General features: G+C 42.9%; 1 protein-coding gene across 1 annotated transcript in view; it reads left to right on the forward strand.

The window, feature by feature from the left end:
* The first annotated feature begins 986 nt into the window (after positions 1–986).
* Positions 987–26,801, forward strand: part of DHX8 (DEAH-box helicase 8) — a 28,576-nt gene continuing 2,761 nt past the window's right edge. Inside the window, exons 1-19 of the mRNA XM_068977941.1 lie at positions 987–1,203; positions 5,424–5,509; positions 6,011–6,083; positions 6,742–6,827; positions 8,051–8,160; positions 8,547–8,894; positions 9,266–9,410; positions 9,504–9,707; positions 10,366–10,453; positions 12,627–12,724; positions 13,680–13,827; positions 14,841–15,022; positions 16,674–16,868; positions 17,105–17,290; positions 17,709–17,919; positions 18,300–18,481; positions 20,690–20,830; positions 23,968–24,123; positions 26,445–26,582. Of these exons, the coding sequence (XP_068834042.1) occupies positions 1,056–1,203; positions 5,424–5,509; positions 6,011–6,083; positions 6,742–6,827; positions 8,051–8,160; positions 8,547–8,894; positions 9,266–9,410; positions 9,504–9,707; positions 10,366–10,453; positions 12,627–12,724; positions 13,680–13,827; positions 14,841–15,022; positions 16,674–16,868; positions 17,105–17,290; positions 17,709–17,919; positions 18,300–18,481; positions 20,690–20,830; positions 23,968–24,123; positions 26,445–26,582 (2,925 nt within the window). The 5' untranslated portion in view covers positions 987–1,055. The remainder of the gene's footprint in view (positions 1,204–5,423; positions 5,510–6,010; positions 6,084–6,741; positions 6,828–8,050; positions 8,161–8,546; positions 8,895–9,265; positions 9,411–9,503; positions 9,708–10,365; positions 10,454–12,626; positions 12,725–13,679; positions 13,828–14,840; positions 15,023–16,673; positions 16,869–17,104; positions 17,291–17,708; positions 17,920–18,299; positions 18,482–20,689; positions 20,831–23,967; positions 24,124–26,444; positions 26,583–26,801) is intronic.

Raw genomic sequence — 26,801 nt, forward strand, 5'->3', positions numbered from 1 at the left:
ATGACCACTGTCTCAGCTTTGGGATTATAGCAACTACCATTGTACTGTGTTTATGAATCAGGATCCTTGTATAGTTATCTCATTTGGTCATCACCTAAACCCAGTTAGAGCAATATTATCCAAGTTTGAACGTGAACGTGAAGTCGCTCAGTCGTGTCCGACTCTTTGCGACCCCATGGACTGTAGCCTACCAGGCTCCTCTGTTCATGGGATTTTCCAGGCAATAGTACTGGAGTGGATTGCCATTTCCTTCTCCAAGGAATCTTCCCGACCTAGGGATCGAACCCGAGTCTCCCACATGGTAGACAGACGCTTTACCGTCTGCAATCTCAGCCAAAAGGCCGAGAAGCAAAGTTTACAGACAAGAAAACTAAGGCCCAAGGGATTAAGGTCACTCAGCTAGGTAGGGGAAGTATCAGTTTCTTCATCTGTAAAGTGAGTTAATGATAGAAGTAGGCTCCATCGCCTGCTGATTTGTTACAGAATTTCTTGGAATCGTTATGATCCGAGCAGATGCAAAGCCCCAGGAATATATGGGTCTCCTGTTAAGCCAATCTTGCCTGTTCCAGAGTTGAATTCAGGGTTTTTTCCCAAGACTTCTAAAGCGCAGGCGCGGCGGGTGCGTATGGGGGCGTGGGCGGGGGCGGGGGAGAGGAGACGGGAGGAGGTGGCGGCGCCCTCCTCCTCCGCTCACCCTGCGCAGGCCACGGTCGCCCTCTGCCGACACAGGGCGGAAGCGCGTGGAGAGTGTATGTTTTCGTGCCTGAAAGCCGGCGAAGAAGATCGCTGAACTATAGAGGGCGCCCGTCAGCGTGCTGAGTAACCCATTCAGCGGTCCCTTCCTCGAGCACTTCCTGTCTGATCTCTATGATCCATCCGGTTACGTCAAGAAAAGTTCCTGGAGCTTTCGATTTATCGTAAACAAAAGAGAGGTGCGCCGACCCGGAAGTTGAAACTGGAGCAGGTGCGGGCGGAGCTCGGAGGGCCGGCAGTGTAGAGGCCAGGTGGAGGTAGCTCCGAAGGGCCGCGGTGAGGGTCCCCGGGAAGCCGTAGCCATGGCGGTGGCTGTGGCCATGGCGGGAGCCGTACCCGGGACAGAGCTAGGCCCCGCGGAAGAACTCGCCAAACTCGAGTATCTGTCTTTGGTGTCAAAGGTTTGCACCGAGCTGGACAATCACTTAGGTATCAACGACAAGGATTTGGGTGAGTGCGGAGGTCCGTGTGGCCTCTGGGTCTGGGCTCGAGGAAAGCGGAAGGAGAAGGGGGGTTGATGGGCCGAGTGTGTGTGTGTGTCTGTCACAGAGACTTGGCCCAGAGCACCTGCGGCCGCGGCCGCCTCTTTAGAATTCTCCAGGCCGAGCTGTTAGAACGCTTTTCCCAGAACTGTCAGTGAAACCCGAAGCGGCCGTCGCTGCTTGCTTCCCCCTCTAACCCCCTGCTTCCCCACCCCCCCTGCACCCCCAGCCCCCCAGTCCCAGATAATTAAACAGCGTTAACAGCAGCAACGCAGAGTCACATGATGATGATGGTGAAGATGATGGTTTTTTTTCATGGCAGCCACTTACTGAGTTCTCACTACGTGCCAGATAGTATGCTTAGTGTTTTACTTTGTCTTATTTGCTCCTCATACCATCCTGTGAGATAGTATTTTCTGTTTATAGATTACGAAAACAAGGCTCTGAGTAATTAAGTACCCCCCCTCAAGATCACGTATCAAAATGTGAAGTGAGCTTGGTCTGGAATCCAAGTCTGTAACTTTAACTGTGCTCTTAACCATTCATGCTTATACTGTCTCTGAAGCACCAATGTATAGTGTCTCTCAAACATTAGACGTCTTGGGACAAATTGCACATGGGGCGAATACAAACTGAGGAAATGGAAAAGACTAGGGCCCCACAGCTCAGGCTGCAGGCAGGTGGAATCCTGGAGGCAGAGGGATGGATAGGGTCTAGGGCATGGGTGGAGGAATTGACTTGATAGGCACAGGGATGCTTCATTTTAACTGGAAGGAGGGCAGAATGTGATTTTAAATGCAGATGGGTTTAGGGATAGGTGGTAGGGAGATGAGGGAGAGAGTTCCCATTTGACAGTTCTGTTTTCTAAATGAAGATAAAGTCATCAATTGGAGAGATGGAAGAAAAGGACACATGCACGAGGAAGAGGAGTCAGGGAGGTTAGAAGTATGATCTAGGGTGAGATACATAGTTTCTCTGCAGCTGTTTTTCTTATCTGTGAAATAGGGGTGATACTGTGTTCTTCACAGGGTTACCATGTAGCACCTGTGTATTTTAGTTCACTTTTCTCTTGCTTGTCATCAAGATGTGCCTATCTTGTGTAATTTTTTCTCAGTTTACTCTTTTTTTTGATAATGAGGTGATAGACTGGTCAGGTTGCTATCTCTCTGGGTAATATGTTCCTTCATTCAGGAAATGTTCACTGAGCTGGGGGATTAGGAATACAGTAGAGTACAAGATAGATTCCCTCAGTGGGCATACATTGTTTTCCTCTCTCTTTTAAACTACAGAGTACTAACGAGTTAGCTCTTTTTTAGAGGAAACAAAAAGTTCTTGAGACCAAAACTGTCCCACCTCCACCTTCATAGGCCACTTGCAAGTCCAGGTTGTCACCTGGATTGGGGGTTTCAATGACACCCTCCTTGGGTTTGATTGATTTATTAGAGCAGCTCATAGAACTCAGAAAGTGAAAGTGAAGTCGCTCAGTCGTGTCCAACTCTTTGCAACCCCATGGACCATAGCCTATCAGGCTCCTCCATCCATGGGATTTTCCAGGCAAGAGTGCTGGAGTGGATTGCCATTTTACTAACTGATTTATTATAAAAGGATGTAACAGCTAAATGGAAGATATGTAACAAGAAGAGAGGAGCTCCGATGCTTTCTGAGTGCCCCACTCTCCCTGAACTTCCGTGCATTCACCAATCTGGAAACTCTCCAAACTCTCTCTGGGTGTTTATGGAGGCCTCATTGTATGAGCACTCATGTATTATATAGGCACAGCTTGCATTGTATAGGCACAGCTGATTAAATCATTGGCCATTGATGATGATGTTCAGTTGCTAAGTCATGTCCAACTCTTTGCGACCCCATGGACTGCAGCACGCCAGGCTTCCCTATCCTTTACTGTCTCCCAGAGTTTGCTCAAACTCATGTCCATGGTTGAGTGATGCCATCCAACCATTGATGACTGAACTCAATCTCCAGCCTCTCTCCCCTTCCAGAGATCAGGGTGGGGCTGAAAGTTCCAGCCCTCTAATCTCTTGATTGGTTTCCTTGACAACTAACCCTCATCCTAGTTACCTAGGGATTTTCCTAAAGTTATCTCAGAAAAGTAAAAAAAATAATAACTTATTCTCTGCATTTAGGAGAGCTCCACACCAGGGATAGAAACCAAATATGTGTTTCTTCTTATAAATCACAGTATCACACTGTTAAATACAGATTTACGGAACCAGTAACATTAAAAATAGTAATATTGGAAAAGTGTGATTGCCAGAGTTGGTTTTAGTAACAAAAAAGCTAAACTGCCAGAGTTGGTTTTAATAACAGAAAGTTAAATATTTATTTCTTGTGTGTTTTACTTGTTGACTTGATTTTTTTGTTTTGACCTTGATGTATTATCATTTAAATCAATGTCATTGTTTTTCCTGTTTTCAACAATGAGCTAGTTTTTAATTACTGATTCATTTTTGATAGTTCAGTTATATGATGTCCTCATATAATTCTGAAAATTAAAAATAAATCCTCATTAATGACAGCTACAGTGTGAGTGCTGGTGACTGCTTTAGGATTGCCTCTTTTGAGCATTGTATGACCAGCACCATGTGATTTAGTTCTCTGTCCACATTCTCTAAAGAATTTGGGCTCTGAAATCAGATTTCTGGATTCTAGTTCTGGTTCCACCAATTATTTTTGGGTAGGTCATTGTCTCAAACCCTCAGCCTCCTCATCTGTGAAACAGGGACAGTAGTACTGCCTACCTATAAGGGCTGTTGTGAGAACCATGGGGGTAACCCACGTGGAGCACTTAGCATAGTACCTCGAATGTCGTAGATGTTTAAGAAGTCTTAACCCCCATGTGGAGCATTTAGCATAGTACCTCGAATGTCGTAGATGTTTAAGAAGTCTTAACCCCCATGTGGAGCACTTAGCATAGTACCTCAAATGTCGTAGATGTTTAAGAAGTCTTAACCATTGGCACTGTTGTTATTAACTTGTTATTAAATAAAAATCTGATGGCATCTGGCTTTCACTTAACATCATAAAAAAGGTAAAAGCAAATTTCAGCATGGAAATGGTATGTGGTTCTAGTTATAAGTTGGTTATCCAGATTTTCCATGTTATCATTATTATTTTTTAGGATTAAAATCCAAATGAAGGGAATTGCCTGGTGGTCCAGTGGTTAGGGCTCCATACTTTCCTTGCCTAGGACCTGGGTTCAGTCCCTGGTTGGGAAACTAAGATCTTGAAAGCCATATGGCATGACCAAAAAAAAAGTCCAACTGAAATCATTAGAAGTTGAGGCAATTTTCTCAATCTATCATAAAATGCACTTTTCTCCTGCAAGTCTCTTAATTAATAAATAGTTCTAATATTGGAAATTTTGAGAACTAGGCAGGTTTGTGAAATTTGAGGGTAGGGAGCAAGTGAGTCTTACACCAACTTGGATATTGTACCACCCAGTGGCTGCCTGGACCTCATATATATTATAGATCATGTGAGTCTTTTCAGAAACTGTAGAAAGCATCCTATTGTGTCCATGTGTGCATGCCTGTGCACATGTGTGTCGCCTTATGACCTTGGACATGCTTGCCTCTAGAATCTGTATGGCGGAATACATATCTAGTAGTTTCATGAAGCGGAGAAGGCAGTGGCACCCTACTCCAGTACTCTTGCCTGGAAAATCCAATGGACAGAGGAGCCTGGTAGGTTGCAGTCCATGGGGTCACTAAGAGTCGGACTGACTGAGCGACTTCACTTTCACTTTTCACTTTCATGCATTGGAGAAGGAAATGGCAGCCCACTCCAGTGTTCTTGCCTGGAGAATCCCAGGGACGGGGGAGCCTGGTGGGCTGCCATCTATGGGTTTGCACAGAGTCGGACACGACTGAAGTGACTTAGCAGCAGCAGGAGTTTCATGAAGAGTACAATGATCTGCGACAAGGTCTTCCTCTCTCAAATGCACTCAAAGGCCTGGTGATCCATGTTTTCTTTTTATTTATGAAGATTAACTAGGCCATACGTGGATAATTTTGGTAATCTAAATTCTTTCTCTACTCTTACTGAATGGTGCTTTTTGGTTTTTATGAAGACTGAAGACTGTTGGATAACCAAACTGGTTTTATTTTTAACATACTTGAAACTGATTTCTTCCTCAAGTCTCCATTCTCCTGGTTTTCTCGTTTGCAGCTGAATTTGTGATCAGTCTTGCTGAGAAAAATACCACCTTTGATACTTTCAAGGCTTCGCTGGTCAAAAATGGTGCAGAATTTACGGTATGTGTACATAGAGACCCCTGTTTTGTTTTAATATCACTGTTGGATTTAAATTTTGATAGTACATGCCAGTAAAGTGCACCATTAAGTATGTGATGTTTTCATGACACTAAGCAGTGGTGATATAACTGAATTGCCTGTGACACCTTTCTAGGAAAATCGGGCAGAATTTCCATTATTAAATCTTTATGGGTGCTTACATTCTTGTTCTATGAATCAAGAAGTCAAAAACAACAGTCTAGGTGTGAAAGGTAGTTCTATACCATGGGAAATAAAATAGTTGAAGGGAACTAAGTCACATGCCTGCAAAGAGTCATAAATATCAGTTTTCTCTGAGGTATGTTACTAGGTTCAGGCCACATCACGTTGCCACTCTGCTTTATTTGTCCCAGTTAGGTAAGTTCAGGTGCATTACCACTCTTTCTAAAGGACACTCCTTTTCTTAGTGTTTTTAAGCACTGATCCAGGAGCTGACAATCTTTGTTCTGTTTCTTTTCAAAGGATTCACTCATTAGTAACTTGCTGCGTCTCATACAAACCATGCGGCCTCCAGCAAAGCCTTCTACTAGCAAAGGTGAGCATACCTTCTAGCCAAGCTTCGTCTCCAGTATGGTTTAGGTTGTGAGCATCCTGTAAATTGCATTTAGATCAGCCCTGGGTGTTCTTTGGAGGGAATGATGCAAAAGCTGAAACTGCAGTACTTTGGCCACCTCATATGAAGAGTTGACTCATTGGAAAAGACTCTGATGCTGGGAGGGATTGGGGGCAGGAGGAGAAGGGGATGACCGAGGATGAGATGGCTGGATGGCATCACCGACTCGATGGACGTGAGTTTTAGTGAACTCCAGGAGTTGGTGATGGACAGGCAGGCCTGGCATGTTGCAATTCATGGGATCGCAAAGAGTCGGACACGACTGAGTGACTGAACTGAGCTGAACTGACCCTGCTGCAGCTGCTGAACAAGTAGATTAAAGAAATAAGACATAACCAATCAAATGCATACTGAGTCATACTCCCCATCCCAGTGCCAGTATAGTTGTTGAAGGTTTTGTAATCAGTATTTTTTTTTTTAGGAAGTTGAATTATGTTTATAATAATGTATAAGAGTAATATGTAGAAAAATGTTTTTAGTTTGATGCAAATCTAATGTTGAAGTTCTTTTGTTAATCTCTAAGAATATTAATTATGTCTTTTTTTTTTTTTTTATTCTTTCATGCTTTTAATGAGTTAAGATCCAGTTGTTAAGCCCAAGACTGAAAAAGAAAAGCTGAAGGAGCTCTTCCCAGTCCTTTGCCAGCCAGACAACCCTTCTGTTCGGGTACTGATACCATTTTGAGCTTGTCTACTACAGCTGCATGTCCCCCCACCTCACCCCTTTTCTCTGTCTCATTAGTTATTAGTTTTAAGTTTGCCTTCACTGTAGCGTATTAGTATTTTTTCAAAGTAAAAGTGTCTGGCCACTCCCTGAGCACGTACTATGTGTAGAGTAGTGTTAAAGGGTTCAGAGAATGATATTCCAGGGAAATGAGATTGGGAATTGTGGGAAGCAATGATTAAGGGATATGGAATAGGTATGAAATAACTTAAAGTTCTGAAACAACTGCCTGTTGTGCAAATTAGATTTTTTTCTTTGTTACATATTGTGTGTATGTGTTCAGTCATGCTGGCTCTTTTCGACCCCATGCACTGTAACCCACCAGACTCCTCTATCCATGGAATTTTCCAGGCAAGAATACTGGAGCGCCTTGCCTACTCCAGGGGATCTTTCCTGACCCAGGGATCAAACCCGCATCTCTTGCATTGGCAGGCAGATTCAAAGTGTTCTGATTTTGTAATTTGACTAGTACCTACTATATGCCGAGCTGTTATAACTGTCAGGGTAGAGTGGTGAACCAGACAGACTAGAGTGTCGGCCCTCTTGGACATTACATCCTGGTACTGGGGCAGGGAATGAACGTGTAAACTTCTCTAGTGGGGAGGAGACAGGCAGTACCCGAGTAAGTAGGTGATGTAGCTGATAGGGATGAGAACTATGGAGAAAAGTAAAGAAGTAAAAGAGGGAAGGGAGTGTAGAGGGCGAGTGCTGTGTAAAAATTTTGACGTCTATTTTCTGTTCACAATCACCACTTGCATGCTTTCATGAGAGGAAAGTAAAGTCGCTTAGTCGTGTCCGACTCTTTGCGACCCCATGGACTGTAGGCTACCAGGCTTCTCCGTCCATGGGATTCTCCAGGCAAGAATAGTGGAGTGGGTTACCATTTCCTTCTTCATGGGAGGGGTGGTACCTAATTGTCACCATAAGGCTTGTATTAAGGACAAAGGGGATTTGCCAAGTGTGGAAATGACTTCCAGGAGCCTTTGCTCATTTCTTCTCCCTCTGTCTCAAATTGTGTTGGAGATCTCTGCCTCCTCTGCTTCCCTCACATTAGTGGTCAGAACTGTAGGGACTGTTAGATTTGCAGATGACCCTGAAGTACAGATTCTTGAGAGCAGACTTTCTTGTCCCCTTTTCTCCTGATGTGGTTACCTCTGTCTCTGTAGACCATGCTGGATGAGGATGATGTGAAAGTTGCTGTGGATGTCCTAAAAGAACTGGAAGCCTTGATGCCCAGTGCAGCAGGCCAGGAGAAGCACAGAGACACCGAGCACCGGTTTGTCCCTAGCGTCCTATTCTTTGCAAGTTTAGGATATAGTGATAGTTGAATTGTGGACCAGCCAAGCAAAACTCTGGGCAAGTTTACAGAATCTAGACTGGCCACATACCATACTGTTGGATCTGTTTTCATTCCTCCTTGGTGAGAGTGTTTAGGCAGCAAGTGCTGAGATGTTCAGAAGATAGAAATCTGGGTTGAAAGAAGGCTGAATACATTTGTGGTCTCCTCTGTTATTAGCCCGCAGGGATGTCAGTCATAGTTACTGAAACTCCAGTTCAGCATTTAATGGGTACCTTCCATATGCATGGCACTGTGTTAGGTACTTGGGAAGGCGAGGATGGAATTGGGTTGGTTTTGTTTCTCAAACAATTATTTGTTGCTAGGGACAAGGCCAAGAAAAAGAAGCGCAGCCGGAGCCGAGAGCGAGACCGTGACCGCGAGCGAGAACGCGATAGAGACCATAAGCGGAGACGCCGGTCCCGCTCTCGATCACGTTCCCGGACCCGGGACAGGAATAAGGGGAAGTCTAGATACCGGTCCAGGAGCAGAAGTCAAAGTCCCCCTAGAGATCGGAAAGACCGAGACAAGTATGGGGAGCGGAATCTGGACAGATGGCGGGATAAACACGTGGACCGCCCTCCCCCAGAAGAACCCGCCATCGGGGACATTTACAACGGCAAGGTGACCAGCATCATGCAGTTTGGATGTTTTGTGCAACTGGAGGGACTGAGGTAATGACACCAGCAAAGGGCAGAATTTCTTTTATCACTGGGGATTTTCATGTTTTAAAAAGTGACTGTGTCAGGCTGTTAGAAGTTGACCTTTTGTTTGAAATGTCATAGAGCCATTTATTCCTTCCTCTGACTTCAGGAAATCCACTCTTTTGCTAGTTGACACAGAAGAATTTGTTGCCCCCCACCTCCACCCTAACCCCCAACTTTTTCTTTGGGAAGGTGGTAATTCTGGTTTATTGTTTGGCCAGTTTCTTGGAACTTTGCTCTTGAGTTTAATACCCCTTTCCATTCGTTCATTTCCAACAAGGGTGGAGAATGGTTGGGGGAAGGTATTTTAGGCATGTTCCTGATGTGTCTGACTTTCTCAGGAAGCGATGGGAAGGCCTGGTGCACATCTCCGAGCTCCGGCGGGAAGGCCGTGTGGCCAATGTGGCTGACGTGGTGAGCAAAGGCCAGAGGGTCAAGGTCAAAGTGCTGTCCTTCACTGGGACCAAAACCAGCCTGAGCATGAAGGTAGGTGAGATATGCAGCTGATTTCCACATCTGGTGGTCAAGGAGGCAGAAGAGAACGGCAAGTAAACGCTCTCCCTGGTTTTTGTGCCTTAGGATGTGGATCAAGAGACTGGAGAAGATCTAAACCCAAATCGACGGCGGAACCTTGTCGGGGAGACCAACGAAGAGACCTCTATGAGGAATCCAGACAGGCCTACCCACCTGTCCCTCGTCAGTGCCCCTGAAGTAGAGGATGACTCACTAGAGCGCAAGCGCCTTACCCGCATCTCTGACCCAGAGAAGTGGGAGATCAAGCAGGTCGGGGCCCTTTGCTTTTATGGCCGCAGTCATTCAGGGTGTAGCATGATGGTTATGAGTGTGGACCCTGGACTTCAGACCACTCAGCTTATCATCCTGAGCCAAGTTATACTACCTCTTTGTGCCTCAGAGCCCCCACCTGTAAAACAGGGCCAGTGTTGGTATTGTGGGGATTAAATGAGTTAGTAGAAGTGATGTTCTTAGATCTGTATGTGGTTAAGTGCTGTTTGAACGATTGTTCCTGTTTTCATCATTTGTCAGTAAACATCAAAACCGCAGTGTGCCAGGCCACTGTGCGAAAACTAGAGCTATGAGGATAAATGTATCATGGTTCCTACCTTTGAGGAACTCCCAAGTCCAGCGGAGGAGACAAATTGAAGCATATAACTGGAAAGGTTTACCTTTTACATAATACGGAATGTGCAGAGTGCTATGGAGTCAGGGAGCAGATAACATGTCCTGGGAATGCGACTCTTGAGCTGTGCTTTTGGGCATGATGTTGTACCTCCAGGGGGGGGGATATATGGTGTTTGAGGCCCTGCAGTCTTGGGTCAGCAGAGGAAAAAACCTCGGTTTCCTACATGAAGTCTTTGTATAAAGTCAAAGGAAGAGTGTTGATCTAGCAGGCAATAAATGTTTCCTTTTATCCTTTGGCTAGATGATTGCTGCCAATGTCCTTTCCAAGGAAGAGTTCCCAGACTTCGATGAAGAGACTGGCATTCTCCCTAAAGTGGATGATGAAGAAGGTAACCAGCCACTTAGATGGACCAGGATGATGGATTGGGAGGACAGTTGGCAAGTTCAACCATAGATAGGGTTTATTTGTAGTTTAAACCAGTGGTTAAACTCATCTGTTTCGTGGGTCTCACAGCTCTTCTCTCAAAGAACAAGGGTCCTTTCATGATGGAGGCAAAAAACCCTTATTTTTTTGATAAATATTTATATATTGCTGTACTTGTTGCTTATGATCAGTTTTTAGGATATAAGGTGCTTACAATCAGTTTTTAAGATACAAGAAGTTCTAGTATTTGGGGGAGTGAATTTGATCTCATATTTTTAGTAATTGTTCTCTAAACCTTGGATCCACCTAGACTACCTCTGAGTTGCCATGGAAACAATTTTTAAGCTTAGCCTATTGGTAGTTTTTTTTAAATTGTGAAATAAATTCCTTAATGAAGCGTATATGGTTTATATAACAATAACAAATGAAAACCTCTGTACCCACCACCCAATTCAGTTCAGTTCAGTTGCTCAGTCGTGTCTGACTCTTTGCAACCCCATGAACCGCAGCACACCAGGCCTCCCTGTCCATCACCAACTCCTGGAATTTACCCAAACTCTTGTTCATTGAGTCGGTGATGCCATCCAACCATCTCATCCTCTGTCGTCCCCTTCTCCTCCCGCCCTCAATCTTTCCCAGTATCCAGTCTTTTCAAATGAGTCAGCTCTTCTCATCAGGTGGCCAAAGTACTGGAGTTTCAGCTTCAGCATCAGTCCTTTCAATGAACACCCAGGACTGATCTCCTTTAGGATGGACTGGTTGGATCTCCTTGCAGTCCAAGGGACTCTCAAGAGTCTTCTCCAGCACCACAGTTCAAAAGCATTAATTCTGCTGTGCTCAGCTTTCTCTATAGTCCAACTCTCACATCCTTACATGACTACTGGAAAAACCATAGCCTTGACTAGATGGACCTTTGTTGACAAAGTAATGTCTCTGCTTTTGAATATGCTATCTAGCTTGGTCATAACTTTCCTTCCAGGGAGTAAGTGTCACTTAATTTCATGGCTGCCATCACCATCTGCAGTGATTTTGGAGCCCCAAGAAAATGAAGTCAGCCACTGTTTCCACTGTTTCCCCATCTATTTGTCATGAAGTGATGGGACCAGATGCCATGATCTTAGTTTTCTTAATGTTGAGCTTTAAACCAACTTTTTCACTCTCCTCTTTCACTTTCATTAAGAGGCTCTTTAGTTCTTCTTCACTTTCTGCCATAAGAGTAGAACTTTATCAGCACCTTTGAAGCCTTTACATGCTCGCTCTGATTAGAGCTTTCTCCTTCCTCTTCTAGGTAATCACCATCCTGAATTTTACCTTATTTCCTGTTTTTTTTTAGCATCTTACCACCTGTCTATCCCTAAACACTGTATTGTTTAGTTTGTTTTTGAACTTCCTTTTTTTTCTTGAGTCATCATTATTCTTTCAGTATATATCTGTGTTGATTTTTATAGTTAAATTTCATTGATTTTCACTGCTGTAGAGTTTTTCTGTGTATAAATTTGCCATAATTTATCCATTTTACTTTTGATGGGCATATGGGCTGTTTTCTGGGGGGTTTTTGTTTGCCTTTATGAAAAGTTCTATTATGAAATTCATGTACTTGTCTCTTAATGCACGTGTGCAAGGCTGTCTCTTTTTCCTGAATACATAGGAGGAGAATTACTAGGTAGCAGGACATGTGTGTGTTCAACTTTACCAGGCAGTCCTCATTGTTGCCTAAAGTTTTTGTACCAATTTACACTACTACTATAAGTGTAAGTGAGTTTCTGTTGCTCTACATCCTTGCCAACATTTGATGTTATCCAACTAAACTCGCCCCCCACCCCCATCTATTGTGGGCTAAGAGTTGTTATTCCACATGAAGTTGAATGGCAAATGCTTTAGTACCATTTAGAATATCAGACAACAATTCTCCACAGGCTTAACTTCTTTTGAAAGAAGCTCTGATCCATTCTTAGGCTGGAGCACAAATGCCTTCGAAATGGCTGTTGGGCAGGGTAGTCACCCACATTAGAGTTTTGACCTTGGGAGCTATCTTTGATAAAGATTGCTGATGCCTGTGGAAATTAATGGTTTATGTGAGAATGATTGGTCATTTATGTCTTTTGTTTCTGGCTATTCTTCTTTTGGGGGATTTCCAGATGAGGACCTTGAGATTGAGCTGGTTGAGGAAGAGCCTCCATTCCTGAGAGGGCACACCAAGCAGAGCATGGACATGAGCCCTATCAAAATCGTTAAGGTGAGAAACACTGGGAACTCTTAACCTGGATGTGTCAAGTGAACTTCTTTTCCTAAAGTAACGATTCAGTTTTTCAGAGCAGGTTACTAGATCTGAGTAAGCAGAACTCAGGCCATAGGAGGCAGTAGTGACTGTTGGTTGGGGTCTAGAATGTTTTTGTTATAGAGGAAGATTGACTTGACTTTGTTGTTTTCGCCTTTTAAATTCTCACAGTCTCATTTTAGTGTGTTTTGGGAGGAAGCAGAGATAAATATGAGTGCTGGATCTATCATCACTGCCTTTGTCCAGGCTTTAAGGCTTGAGGCATCACCTTACAGGTTCAAGGGCAATTGTTAATAGATCACTTGGCCAATTGGGGTTCCCAGTAGAAGGTTATAGCAGTAGATGTTGTGTAGGGTAGAGCTGTGAAGAGAATTCATGAAATCGTTACGATAAAATTTGGGGTTTGGAAGAAGGTATCTTAAAGGCCCAACTGTTGCTTATAATCCAACCATATATCCTCTGCAGTTCATCTCACGTGGTCTTCTCATGTCTGCTTGAAGTGTTGGTGACAGGGAATTCAGCAGCTCTTGAGGAGACCCATTACATCCCCAGATGGATCTGATCAGTAGACTTCTTTAGATAGAACTAAATATGTCTTACTGAGGCATCTACATTGGTCTTAATTTTAGTTCTCAGGATCATACACAAGAATATGGCTTTTCTCTTGGGGTTCTCATCTTCAAGCCAAAAATGCCCAATTCTTTCAGTGATTTATCACTGTCCTTGTTCATGTTCTTTGAATATGGTACAGTTGATCCACTTCTTTCATGAAGTCTAATATGTTGATATGAAGTTTCTTCTGGGTGAGTCTCTTTTTTAGATTTGAGTGGCTTAACAACTACATTTTATTTCCTGGATATTCAATGCATGCTGAGATCCCATTCTGCTGTTGCCTTGTCCTCTGTTGCACTAGAATCCAGATGGTTCCCTCTCCCAAGCAGCAATGATGCAGAGTGCCTTGGCCAAAGAAAGGCGGGAACTTAAGCAAGCGCAGCGGGAAGCTGAGATGGATTCTATTCCCATGGGACTCAACAAACATTGGGTTGATCCGCTGCCTGATGGTAGGACTCTGGGGGTGGGTGGGTATGTGGACTTAAAAAAAAATCTGAACCTTCAAATATGCAGGGAGAGGGCACTGCCATCACGTAACTGAAGATTTAGCCTTGACTTCAGTGATGCAGTTTTCCCCTTCAGTTAGAGCATGTTTTTGTTTGTTTTGTTTTTTAAAAGTTTTCGTAACTGTGGTCAAATCATTAGATGGCTGTTTTCTTTTGAATAACTTAAAAATTTTTATTCTAAAGATAATACAGCTCTGAAATGTCTCTTTTCATATAATTCCTTGTGTAGTAAATATTAACTGACTGTTGGATAAGTCATAACATACTGTTTGTGTTAAGTACATGGGGATACAGCTGTGAAGAAGACAGACATGGTTCCTGCTCTTATGAGGTTTACAGTTTGGTGGGGAAGTTGGGTATTAACCAGATAATTACCAAATAACTAATTAGTTAAATCATGAACCAGTGCTAGATAAGAAGTAGAGGTGTGTTTGGCTATTGTGGGTCACTTCCCTGGGAAGACAAAGGCCTGAAGGATAAATAGGATTTAGTCTGTCCATGGGGATGCATGGGGGTTGGGGAGTATGTTCCAGGCTGAGGAATAGCCTGTGCTGAGGCTGTGATGTCGGAAAGAAAACCTGTGTGGCTGTAACAGAGTGATGGGTGGAGCTCACGGGGGCAGGGGTAAGATGTGGCCGCGAGGATTTTGTAGATGGCATTAGGAATTGAGGCTCATTCCTGGTGTTCACTGGGAAATGGTGCAAAGTTCTAAGCGGGGGCGTGGCAAGATCAGAATGGAATTTCCAAAGGATTATTGAGGGTGCCCTGCAGAATGGATTGGCTGGGTAAAGAGTAAACACATGTGGTGAATTAGGAGGCGTTTATAATAGTTCAGAGGAGAGATGATGGCTTAAAGACAGGATGCAGAGAGGAGGAATGTACTGGAGAAATGTGATCTGTTGAGGGTTGGCAAGGGACAGTGAGGTTGATAAGAAGTCACCTGTTTTCCTTCGCAGCGGAAGGCAGGCAGATTGCTGCCAACATGAGGGGTATTGGGATGATGCCCAATGACATTCCTGAGTGGAAGAAGCATGCCTTTGGGGGCAACAAAGCTTCATATGGAAAAAAGACCCAGATGTCAATCATTGAACAAAGGGAGAGCCTTCCCATCTACAAGCTGAAGGAGCAACTGGTCCAGGTGAGAAGCTATTTATGACGTGTTGGTGCGGAAATCAGGGTGTTTTCTAAAAATAACATGTCTTAATTGAAATCAGTGCATTTGAAGTGGCTTTTCTGAAGAGAATAGGAAAAAAAACATTTCCAACTACTTAAAAAAAATACATATATATTATTCTACATTATTTCTATGAGGAAATAAATCTATTTGAACTGGGGATCCCTGGAGCAATTACAAGTGGGCAGAGTATTGTGTTGAGTAAGAAAAATGGGGATGCTTGACTTCCCATCGAGGCAGTCTTTATTCTATTTTCTTGCGATCTGATTTAAGATCATGAAACCTTCCTGAGGCAACATTCTTTATTAGTTTCCAGCAAATCCTTTCAATGATCTCTTATACAAACAAGTACAAATATATGTATGTACATACACACAGAGGTATCATACGTTTTATATGAACCATGTATGTTTCTAGATGGCAGCATATTATATATATAGTTCTGTATTTTGCTTTTTCCCCCTCAGTGACACAGCTCAGCATTGTTCCCTATTTTTTTTTTTTAGTGCTTTGTTATGTGGGTGTACTGTGGCTTATTTAACTAGTCCTGTGTTAATAGACATGTAGGTTGATGGCAATCCTTTGCTGTTATAAACAGTATAGAAATCAAGTGACTTTAGGGGGTAAGGTACTGGAGATTTGAGAATGACAGTAGAAAGGAACTGTCTTTATTTGCTACTGAATTCTTTAGTCATGTGCATATAATACTTGAAAAAACATACATATATGTATATAAAATATCAGGGTGAGCTGGATAATTTATGCTTTTGGCATCATTGTATTTTTATGAGTTTAAGGAAGACAGTATGTTTTTAAATAATTGAGTCAGTTTAAAGAAAAAAAAGAATACTCATGGAATTCTCTGGTGGTTCAGTGGTTAGGACTTCATGCTTTCACTGCAGGGGGCCCAAGTTTTATCCCTGGTTGGGGAACTGAGATCCTGCATGCTTCTGGGAGCATCCAAAAATGTAAATAAAATTTAAAGTTTAAAGTTTTAAATTTGTTATGTGTGCGTGTGTGCTCAGTTGCTAAGTCATGTCCGACTCTTTTTGTGACCTCATGGACTGCAGTCTTCCAGGCTCCACTGTCTGTGGGATTTCCCAGGCAAGAATACTGGAGGCAGTTGCCGTTCCTTTCTGCAGGGGATCTTCCTGACTCAGGGATCAAACCGCATCTCCTGCATTGGCAGGCAGATTCTATACCACTGAGCCATCTGGGAAAGTGTTGAAAGTGAAAGTATTAGTTACTCAGTCGTGTCTGACACTTTGTGACCCCATGGACTGTAGCCTACCAGGCTCCTCTGTCCATGGAATTTTCCAGGCAAGAATACTGGAGTGGGTAGCCATTCCCTTCTCCAGGGGATCTTCCTGACCCACATCTGCATTGCAGGCAGATTCTTTACCTACTAAGTTGAAAAAGAAGATCACCCATAGAAAATCACTGTTAATATTTTTTTCTATGTATACTTAAAAATTTAAACCCTGGTTGTCATCTTACGTATGTGCACCACTGTTTCTCCTTTTTCTCCTTTAATGTTAGAACTTAATCAATTATTTTACTCCTGAGTAATGTGTGGCAGATTTTAATGACCTTACTTATATTTGGTTGCTTTTAGGCTGTCCATGACAACCAGATCCTGATTGTTATTGGAGAGACCGGGTCTGGGAAGACCACGCAGATCACCCAGTACCTGGCGGAGGCGGGCTACACTTCCAGGGGCAAGATTGGATGTACCCAGCCTAGAAGAGTAGCGGCCATGTCTGTGGCCAAAAGAGTGTCAGAGGAGTTCGGTTGTTGCTTAGGCCAAGAGGTGAGTGGGTGACTACCTTTTTTCAGGTTTCTCCTGAGAGAGAGAGGGTTTCTCATGGTCATCAGATCTGTTCAGGATCAAACCCCAGGCAGATTTTACTTTGAGGAAATCACTGTACATCTTGGTCAAATTCTATCTATTAAAATTACGGGTAATAGTCTGGGCTGAAATCGTGAGTGAAGATGGCAAAAAGGAGAGGTTTGTGTCTAAGGTTTTCCACTTCTGTTCTACTTTAGGTGGGCTACACCATTCGATTTGAGGACTGCACCAGCCCTGAAACAGTCATCAAGTACATGACAGACGGGATGTTGCTCCGAGAATGCCTGATCGACCCCGACCTCACTCAGTATGCAATCATCATGTTGGACGAGGCGCACGAGAGGACAATTCATACTGATGTGCTCTTTGGATTGCTGAAAAAGGTAACTAGATGCTCTTCAGTGACCCTTCTGCCTGTTGGGAACTGAATTCTGGGAATAGATGTTATTTTTTAAGATTTGCTTACTTTATCATTTATTTTTAGCTGTGCAGGGTCTTTGTTGCTGCATGTGGGCTTTCTCAAGTTGCAGAGAGCAGGGGCTACTCTCTAGTTGTGGTGTGGGGCTTCTCATTGCAGTGGCTCCTCTTGGTGGAGCACGGGCTCTAGTTGTTGTGGCGTGTGGGCTTAGTTGCTCTGCGGCATGTGGGATCTTCCCGGACCAGGGATTGAACCCATTTCTTCTGCATTGGCAGGAGGATTCCTAACCATTAGACCACCAGGAAAGCCTGGGAATTGAATTTGAGTACCTGTGCCTTTTTTGGGCAGTCTGTTTTAGTAAGCTGCATTACATTTCCCTTTAGACGGTTCAGAAACGGCAGGACATGAAACTGATTGTCACCTCAGCCACCTTGGATGCTGTGAAGTTTTCTCAGTACTTCTATGAAGCTCCCATCTTTACCATCCCAGGTCGAACATACCCAGTGGAAATATTGTACACAAAGGAACCTGAAACCGATTATCTAGATGCCAGCTTGATCACAGTCATGCAGATCCACTTAACAGAACCACCAGGTAGGGGGAAAAGAGCATTTTTCCTCTTAGGCCAAAAGTCCTGATGTGGGTATTTTTGCTCATTTAAAAAAAAAATGCCTTTTAAATATTGGTTGGTCTGTAGGTCTCAGGTTTGCATGTTTGAAGTCGTGGTGATGAAAATATAAATAATAGTATGCAGGGTATAAATACATCTATTTAAACATGGACACAAATTTTTTAAAAATTTAAAAAACCAAAACAACAAACAGAATAAACATGGATAGAGGAAAACCTCTTAATTTGTTAGAGAACAGAATATTAGAGTGTTTTCCACCTTTTGGAGTTCTGTGAATGTCAGTGTAGCCTTTGTATAGAACACACACCGAGGAAGTCAATTCATGCTCCTGTTCTCCTCTTAGGTGATATCCTGGTCTTCCTGACTGGTCAGGAAGAGATCGATACTGCTTGCGAGATCCTGTATGAAAGAATGAAATCCCTGGGACCTGATGTTCCAGAGCTGATTATCCTCCCAGTGTACTCTGCTCTCCCCAGTGAGATGCAGACCAGAATCTTTGACCCAGCTCCACCTGGCAGCAGAAAGGTAACACAGGCGCTTGTGTTCTGAAACCACGTGGTGTACGCAACTGTTGCTGATGGGAATTGCTTATGGTGTATGTGAGTCTTGTGTATTATATTTTAGGAAGTAGTCCAAACAGTTTGTTAAGGAATGAGGGTCTTGTATATGATCCCTGCTCTTCTTCCTCCCTTTGCTTTCATTTGACAGGTCGTTTTTTGAGCATTTCCCAGACTTCGGGTTAGACACAGGGCTGCCATCTGAGGACAGGCTTCTGTCTGCTGTGGAACATCCACCAGTAGACAGGCTTTTACCATAGAGTGTGACAGTGCTACTGGTGCGCTGGGTCTTCAGAGGGGGAGCACCCAGCCCAGTGTTCTTACTGGAAGTTAGGATCTAAGCTAGTCCTGAAGAATGTGCGGGTGTTCACCTAGACAAGATGGGCAGGACAACATGCATTCCAAGTCAACAGAACAGGCCCTCCTAGCCAACAGCTGTGAGGGTTTTCAGGGAGATGTGTAGTTCCAGCCGCTGGAATTGACTGTGTGAGTATGTGTGAGACAGTGGGAAAGGAGACAGATGGATTTTACCTAATAGCTTTATTGAGATACATAATTTACATACCGAACAATTACCCCTTTACAGCATAAAATTCAGTATATGTTAGTATAGTCACAGAATTTTTTTAGTATATTCACAGAATTGTGCAGTCATGAATTACCATTATTAATCATTCATCACTAACCATTAATCACTACAACTTAATTTTTAGAACAAACTCATCATCCCCAAAAGAGACCCTTTTGAAATCATCCCCCATTCACTCCTCTGCTCAGCTGCTGGGAACCACTTTCTGTCTCTGGATTCACCTGTTCTGGACATGTCATATAAATGGAGTCATTATAATTTGTGGTCCTTCTTTCACTTAGTGTGTTTTCAAGATTCATCCATGTTGTAGCATGTATAAGCACTTCATTTCTTTTTACTGTTGAAGAATACTCTGTTGTAGAACAGAATGTACCACATTTTGTTTATCCATTCATCAGTTGATGGACATTTGGATTGTTTCCACCTTTTGGCTGTTATGAATAATGCTGCTGTGAACATTTGTTTACAAGTTTTTGTGTGGACATATGTTTTCTTTCTCTTGAGTACATACCTAGGAATGGAAGACAGATGGATTTTCTTTTTTAATTGAAACACAGTTGATGTACAACATTATGTTAGTTTCAGGGGCACTACAGAGTGATTTGACATTTGCATACATTATAAAATGATCACCAGAATGAATCTAGTAACCATCTGGAAGACAGATGGATCTGAATAACATTGAAGAGTTAGAACGGTCAAGACATGGTGTGCGCCTGGAGATTTAGGGAAGGGCAGTGGGGAGAAGTCAGGAATGACTACCAGGTTTCTGGCTCAGGCTGCTAGGTGGAAGATAGTGCTGAGGAGGCAAATGAAGAGGAGCAGGTTTGAGAGGAAAACGGTGACTCCTACTCTATTCCTGGTGATTGTGCTGCTCTCCACGGGGGAGTTCTCTGGCAGGTAGAAGCCTTTCAGGGCCAGTAAAATGCTGGCGTGAGGTGAGATGTTCTGGTGCCTCCTGGCAATGATTTTTTCCAAGCAATTGTGTTTTATTATCTGAACCTCTGGGTGGAAGAAGAGTGGCAGTACCAGGCTGAGACCAATCATCTAGATCACATATGCCGCTTTTTACACACAAATCGTGAAATTCCTCTGCTGCCTCGTGGTTCATTTTATGATCAGAAAAAAAAAGTCTCCCTCTTGTTCCACATACACAAACAGCTCATTTTGTAGTACAGATGTCCCTGTGGGGGAAGGAAAATCTCATTTTGCGCTGGCACATGTGATACCAGGAAATCTCTGCCTTCCCAGGGTGCTAGAAAATTAAAATTGTAGTAATCAGCATTGGATCTAGAAAATGAGGGATGTAGCCATTTGCACAAATGAAATTGGCTTTGATTGGCCATTGCTTTTTCCTATTCCACTTCTCTCAGGTACCACTCCCTCCCCAGCCTAACACTTAAGATGAAGGCACCTCCCCTTCCACCCATTTGGGGCCAAACAGAGATTAAGTGCTCTCTAACCATCTAGAGAGAGGGAGAGAGCTGCACAATCTCTTTGGAAAGATGTCCGAGTTCAGAAGTCTCATTTCACACCTCAGGACTGAGACTGGGCAGTTCAATCCAACTATGTCCCTCTTGCCTGCAGGTCGTGATTGCCACCAACATTGCAGAGACATCGCTGACTATTGATGGCATTTACTATGTGGTAGACCCTGGATTCGTGAAGCAGAAGGTGTACAATTCTAAGACAGGGATTGACCAGCTCGTGGTGACTCCTATTTCTCAGGTAGGACAACTTCTTCTGGCAGCTTTTCTGAAAATCCTGGTTAGGGCTTTTCTGACATTTTTTATGGTTTTGTATTTTGAACTTTATTGTTTTAAGATACTGGCTTCTTTGTTGAGATACAGGAGATTTTGTGTTTTTTGTTTTTAATCTTCAGAATAGTGTTTCAACATTAAAAAAACCCCATAAAACTGGAACTTAAAAAAGAAATTTAATCTTAGCACCCTTGATTATCTTGAGTATTATTTTTAAAAATATTGCACTTAGCCACAAATATCTGAGATAGTAATAATTCAAGAAATGATAGTGTGTGTTTGGTAATTATGGAATGGTTTCCTGCCTGAATTATATTTTTAAATGAATATCCTGATCATCCTTTTTGAAGGAAGTTTGGCCCCAATGTATCTGAAATTTAAAAGTTCATTTCTTGAACCTAACGGTTCTGCTTCTGGAAGTAAATCTGAAAGTTAGAAATGATTGAACTCATATCCAAAGGTAATGGAAAAGGATGTTCATGAAGCATTATTTGTACTAGAGGGAACCTGAGAAAATTCTAAATTAGTTCTGAAAGGGAAGTAGTTTAATAAAGTATGGTAAATTCATGCCATAGAATGTTGTGTGGCATTAACATAGTGGTGTGTATCTATGTTTAATGACATAAGCACATAACTATGATATATTATTTGAAAAAAGTGAGCTACAAAATAGCATGAGTAGTATAATCCAGTTTTTGTTTAAAAATAGATGGTATGTGCCTGTGCACAGCGTATGTGAACGTACCTGCAATTGAAAGCGTAGTATAGACAAAATGTTAGACAAGGTTCTTTCTTGGTGGTGGTGCTGCTGGTTTCTATGCTGATGGGTAAAGCACATTTTCTTCCCTATACTTTTATATATTGTCTTAATATTCTATAAAAGGCGTGTATTACTCTCATAATCTATAATTCCATAAGGTTATTTTCATTTTGAAACTTAAGTAATAATAGCTAACACTTGCAGGGTACTTCCTATGTGCCAGGCACTGTCCCAGGTACTTTCACGCACATGAACTCATTACGTTCTCAGTTGATCTTTTGTGGTAGATGTTATTATTATCCTTATCTCACAAGTGAGACTGAGGGCCAGAGGGGTTAAGTGACTTGCCTAAGGTCACATAGCTGGTAGAGCCAGGATTTAAACCTGGACAAGGGAGTTCCCTGGTGGTCGTGGTTAAGACTGCATTTTTAATGCAGGGGGCGCTGATTCAATCCCTGCTCGGGGAACTAAGATCCCATGTGTCTGCTGTGTGTGCGTGCTGCTGCTGCTACTGCTAAGTCACTTCAGTCGTGTCCGACTCTGTGTGACCCCATAGATGGCAGCCCACCAGGCTCCCCCATCCCTGGGATTCTCCAGGCAAGAACACTGGAGTGGGTTGCCATTTCCTTCTCCAATGCATGAAAGTGAAAAGTGAAAGTGAAGTCGCTCAGTCGTGTCCGACTCTTTGCGACCCGATGGACTGCAGCCTACCAGGCTCCTTTGTCCAAGGGATTCTCCAGGCAGGAATATTAGAGTGGGTTGCCATGCCCTCCTCAAGGGGATCTTCCCAACCTGAACCCATGTTTCCTGAGTCTCCTGCATTGCAGACAGATTACTCACTGAGCTACCTGCGAAGCCATGCCTGCTGTGGGATGTGGCTCAAAAAGAAAAAGAAATTAAACTTGGGCAGAAGGCAATGGCACCCCACTCCAATACTCTTGCCTGGAAAATCCCATAGACTGAGGAGCCTGGTAGGCTGCAGTCCAGGGGGTCGCTAAGCATCGGACTGACTGAGCGACTTCACTTTCACTTTTCACTTTCATGCATTGAAGAAGGAAATGGCAACCCACTCCAGTGTTCTTGCCTGGAGAATCCCAGGGACTGGGGAGCCTGGTGGGCTGCCGTCTGTGGGGTCGCACAGAGTCGGACACGACTGAAGTGACTTAGCAGCAGCAGCAGCAGCAGCAGTGGTCCCAGCATGTGTGTTCTGTACCAGTTCTTCTGGGGGTGATACATGCACCTCGCAGTGATGGAGAAATTATTTGTATCTGCCCTCCATAATTTGAGAAACATCTGTAGAATGTTGTGGAATCTGATTGCTGCCTCCCTCTGAGTGGGTAGTGACCTCTCATACTCTTATCTTTTGGTTGGAGCTGGCATAGAAACTCGTAAACCCTGATACTATTTATAAGACAGATGGTTTTGTCAGAAAATGGCCCTCTCCAGGTTGCTATTCACTGGTTTCCTAGCAACCTGGGGCTAACCTACATATTGTTTTTAATTTTAAAAATTAGTGCCCCTCTCCCCTGAGTACAGAAGTAATATAACATTATTTTGAAAATTGCCCATAGTCCTGTTGCCACCAACCACTGTCTTCATTATGATGTTTTTTCTTGTCCATCTTTTTGCATGTTTATTTTAGATTGCAACTTTAATAGTGTAGTAAGTATGTGGGTTTTGATTCATATTTAACTTTCCTGATAATTAAGGTAATATATGTTCATTATTGGATATTTATTAAAGAAAATAGAACTCATCTACAAGCCTAGCATCAGAGTTAGCCAAAGTTAACATTTTAGGGTATTTTTTCCTAGTTTTTTATTTCTGATAGTTTGTATATTTACATTAAGGTTAAAAAAAATAAAATTAGTATTGTTGGGTAACTTGCTTTTTCACCTCTGTGAGTGAACCTGTTCATCTATCATTGAGCATCTCAAAAACTTGATTTTTAAAACAGCCGCAGAGTCATTCACTGGTGTGATTAAATTATATTTATTCAGTTCACTTATATTTTTGGTTATGGTGGAAGGTGGGTTTTGTCATTTGGTTTTATGCTTTCTTATTTATGTTGTGCCACACTAGTTTGAAGGTATATTTCTGTGATCTTTACAGTATTTCTTCTATTCACTTGCTTATATTAATATTTGGCCTCACTTGAACAGAGTTCCCTGAGTGGGGATGATTAAGAGCGGTGGTAGGAACTCTTGGAAATAGTCCTAGAGGAAGTGAATAAACCCCATTTTAGGTTTTGCCCTGTTGCAAAGTGCCCCCCTTTCTAGGATTTCCTGGGTGAAGCCATTAAGGAATGTTTAACAGATCTGATATTTTTATTCCCACCCCTCTAGGCTCAGGCAAAGCAACGAGCTGGCAGAGCTGGGAGAACAGGCCCAGGGAAGTGTTATAGGCTGTACACAGAACGTGCCTACCGAGATGAAATGCTGACCACCAACGTGCCAGAAATTCAGAGAACCAACTTAGCAAGCACAGTGCTCTCGCTCAAGGTAGAAATCACTGTCATGTTAGAATGGGCTGGTGGAGCAGTCCAATTCTATGGCCTTAGTGAATGGATCTCAGTTTTATGAATCTTGTTAAATACTTCAGTAACCTTATGGAACCTGTCCCTTTGGGTACAAGGCAAATGGCTGTGATAACAGCCTCTCCACTGCGGGTCTGGGGCTAAATTGGCATGTATGCTGTGATGTTTCTTTTCTTGCCATCATAACCAGCAGGATATTTGGTTATAAAAGATTTTAGTTAGGAGCATTGTCTTTCTAACAGGATATTAGAAAAATCAAGCCAGTGCCAAACTGTGGACAAACTCACTTCCCTCAACCCTTTAACTTTCACATCCAATTCTATTCTTTTAAAACGGAAGCAAAACCCCCAATCCAGAAGCTTTGCAAGGGAACAACAGTTAGTACAGGTTTCAGACTGGCCCCCCTGGGGCTGGGTTTCATTCTAAATCACTACTCTTCCTCTCTCAGTCCCCAGTGAGAACCTTCAGTCTCTCTTGGCAGGGGGAGCCGCATGAGTAATTTTCCAGATGATGGCACCCCTACCCAGCGCCGCCGCCCGACTCCAGTGCTGCCCTGGAGCCCTGGCACTTTACTAATGCACAGTGTTCTGTTGTAATTTATTATTCATTCCCTGTACGAAAGGCTAAAACAGAGCTTCAGAGAAAAAAAAAAAAGCCTGCTCCAGTCTCTGAAGTGAGAACAGAGAGGCATCTGTGGCTCAAAGGTCTGCTCTGAGCTGTGTGTCTTTGGTAAATTTACCTGCTCGGCTCTCTGCTCTGTATTCTCCTCTCAAAGCAGGGGGCTGTTAATAGTCTCTCCTGTGAAGATAAATGAGATAGTGCAGGTAAAGGCACTTGGCACAACACTTACTGATTGCTAACATAATTCCTTGTTGTTCTTATTCATACAGTAAGCAGTTATTGAACACCTGCTGGGTTTATGGTCGCCATCACTTCTGTGGAAAAGAAACAGAAAGCTTAGGTCCTGCCTTTATACACATTTGGATAGTGCAGCATTTGTTTCTTTTATTCATCAGATTAGCTAACAGATGTATCAAATGCCTGCTCCATGGCAGGCAGGCGATTGCATGTGGTTTTGTGTGTCACCATGGTGAACTCTGAGAGCAGGGACCCTATCTTTGTCCTCTTTATATCCCTCCCACCTAACATGGCACACAGGGCACTTTCTAGATACACAGGAGATATTTTGTATGCAGGAGACAGGGCAAGCTGGTTTTTTTTTAAATTATTATGATAAAATATATAACACATTATCATTGTAATCTTTTAAAATGTTTAGTTCAGTGGCACTAAGTACATTCACAGTATTGAGCAGCCGTCACTACTATCCATTTCCAGAACTTTTTGATCATCCCAAATTGAAACTCTGTACTCATTTAGCTAAACTATCACCTTCCCCCTCCCTCCTGCCCCTGGTAACCAAATTACTTTCTGTCTCTATGAATCTGCCTAGCCTAGGTACCTCAGATAAAAGGAATTGCACATATTTGTCCTTTTGATCTGGCTTATTTTACTTGTTGTTTTCAAGGTTCATCATGCTGTAGCATGTATTAGAATTTCATTTGTTTTTAAGGGTGAGTAACATTCCATTGTATGTATATACAATGTGTTTTGTTTATCCATTCATCCATCGATGGACTTTTGGGTGGTTTCTACCTTTTAGCTATTGTGAGTAATGTTCCTGTGAACATTAATGTACAAGTATTTGTGCTGAGTCCCTTCTTTCATTTCTTTTGAGTGTATACCTAGAAGTGGAATTCTTGGATCACCTGGTAACTCTGTGTTTAACTTATTGGTGAATCACCAAGCAGCCGCACCATTTTATTCCCATCAGCAATGTATGAGGATTCCTGTTTCTCCATATTTTGCCAACACTTATTATTTTCTTTCTTAAATTATAGCTGTCTCCATCTTAGTGGGTATGAAGTGATATTTCATGGTGGTTTTGATTTGCATTTCCCTGATTACTAGTTATATTGAGCATCTTTTCTTGTGTTTGTTCCCATTTTTATATATCTTTGGAGACATGTCTACCTTTGCCCATTTAAAAATTTTTGTCTTTTGGTTCTTGAGCTGTATATTCTGAGAGAATTTTTAAAAATATTTTCCAAGAAAGTATGTGTTTTCTAACAGTCTTGAGGTTTGTGTGACCCAGCCCTCCTGCTAATCGCTCTGGTAGCTTCCTAATTGCAGTTGAAGAAATAAGAAGGTGACAAGTAGTCTCCCTCCATGTGAGCACTGGTGAGGCTGACCCTGCCATCTACACATTGTTCCCTTCTGTTCTAGGCCATGGGCATCAATGACCTGCTGTCCTTTGACTTCATGGATGCCCCGCCAATGGAAACCTTGATCACAGCCATGGAGCAGCTGTACACGCTGGGGGCCCTGGACGACGAGGGCCTGCTTACTCGCCTGGGCCGCAGGGTAGGGGACAGCCCTAAGCCTCTGGTGCTTTGGGGAAGATTCCCCCGGCTAGCCTTCCATTCTTTCTGTTCTGTATAAAAAATTAAGCTCTGAGGCCCTGGATAAGCTTTGACTAGAATTCTGCATGCCTGTGTTTAACCTGGATTTTCCACTATTACTTGAAACTATTTCTTCTTTACAGAAAAAGAAATTCTATCCAACTAATCTTACCTCATGATA

This window comes from Capricornis sumatraensis, chromosome 8, assembly GCF_032405125.1.
Source record: "Capricornis sumatraensis isolate serow.1 chromosome 8, serow.2, whole genome shotgun sequence".
NCBI classification, from domain to species: domain Eukaryota; kingdom Metazoa; phylum Chordata; class Mammalia; order Artiodactyla; family Bovidae; genus Capricornis; species Capricornis sumatraensis.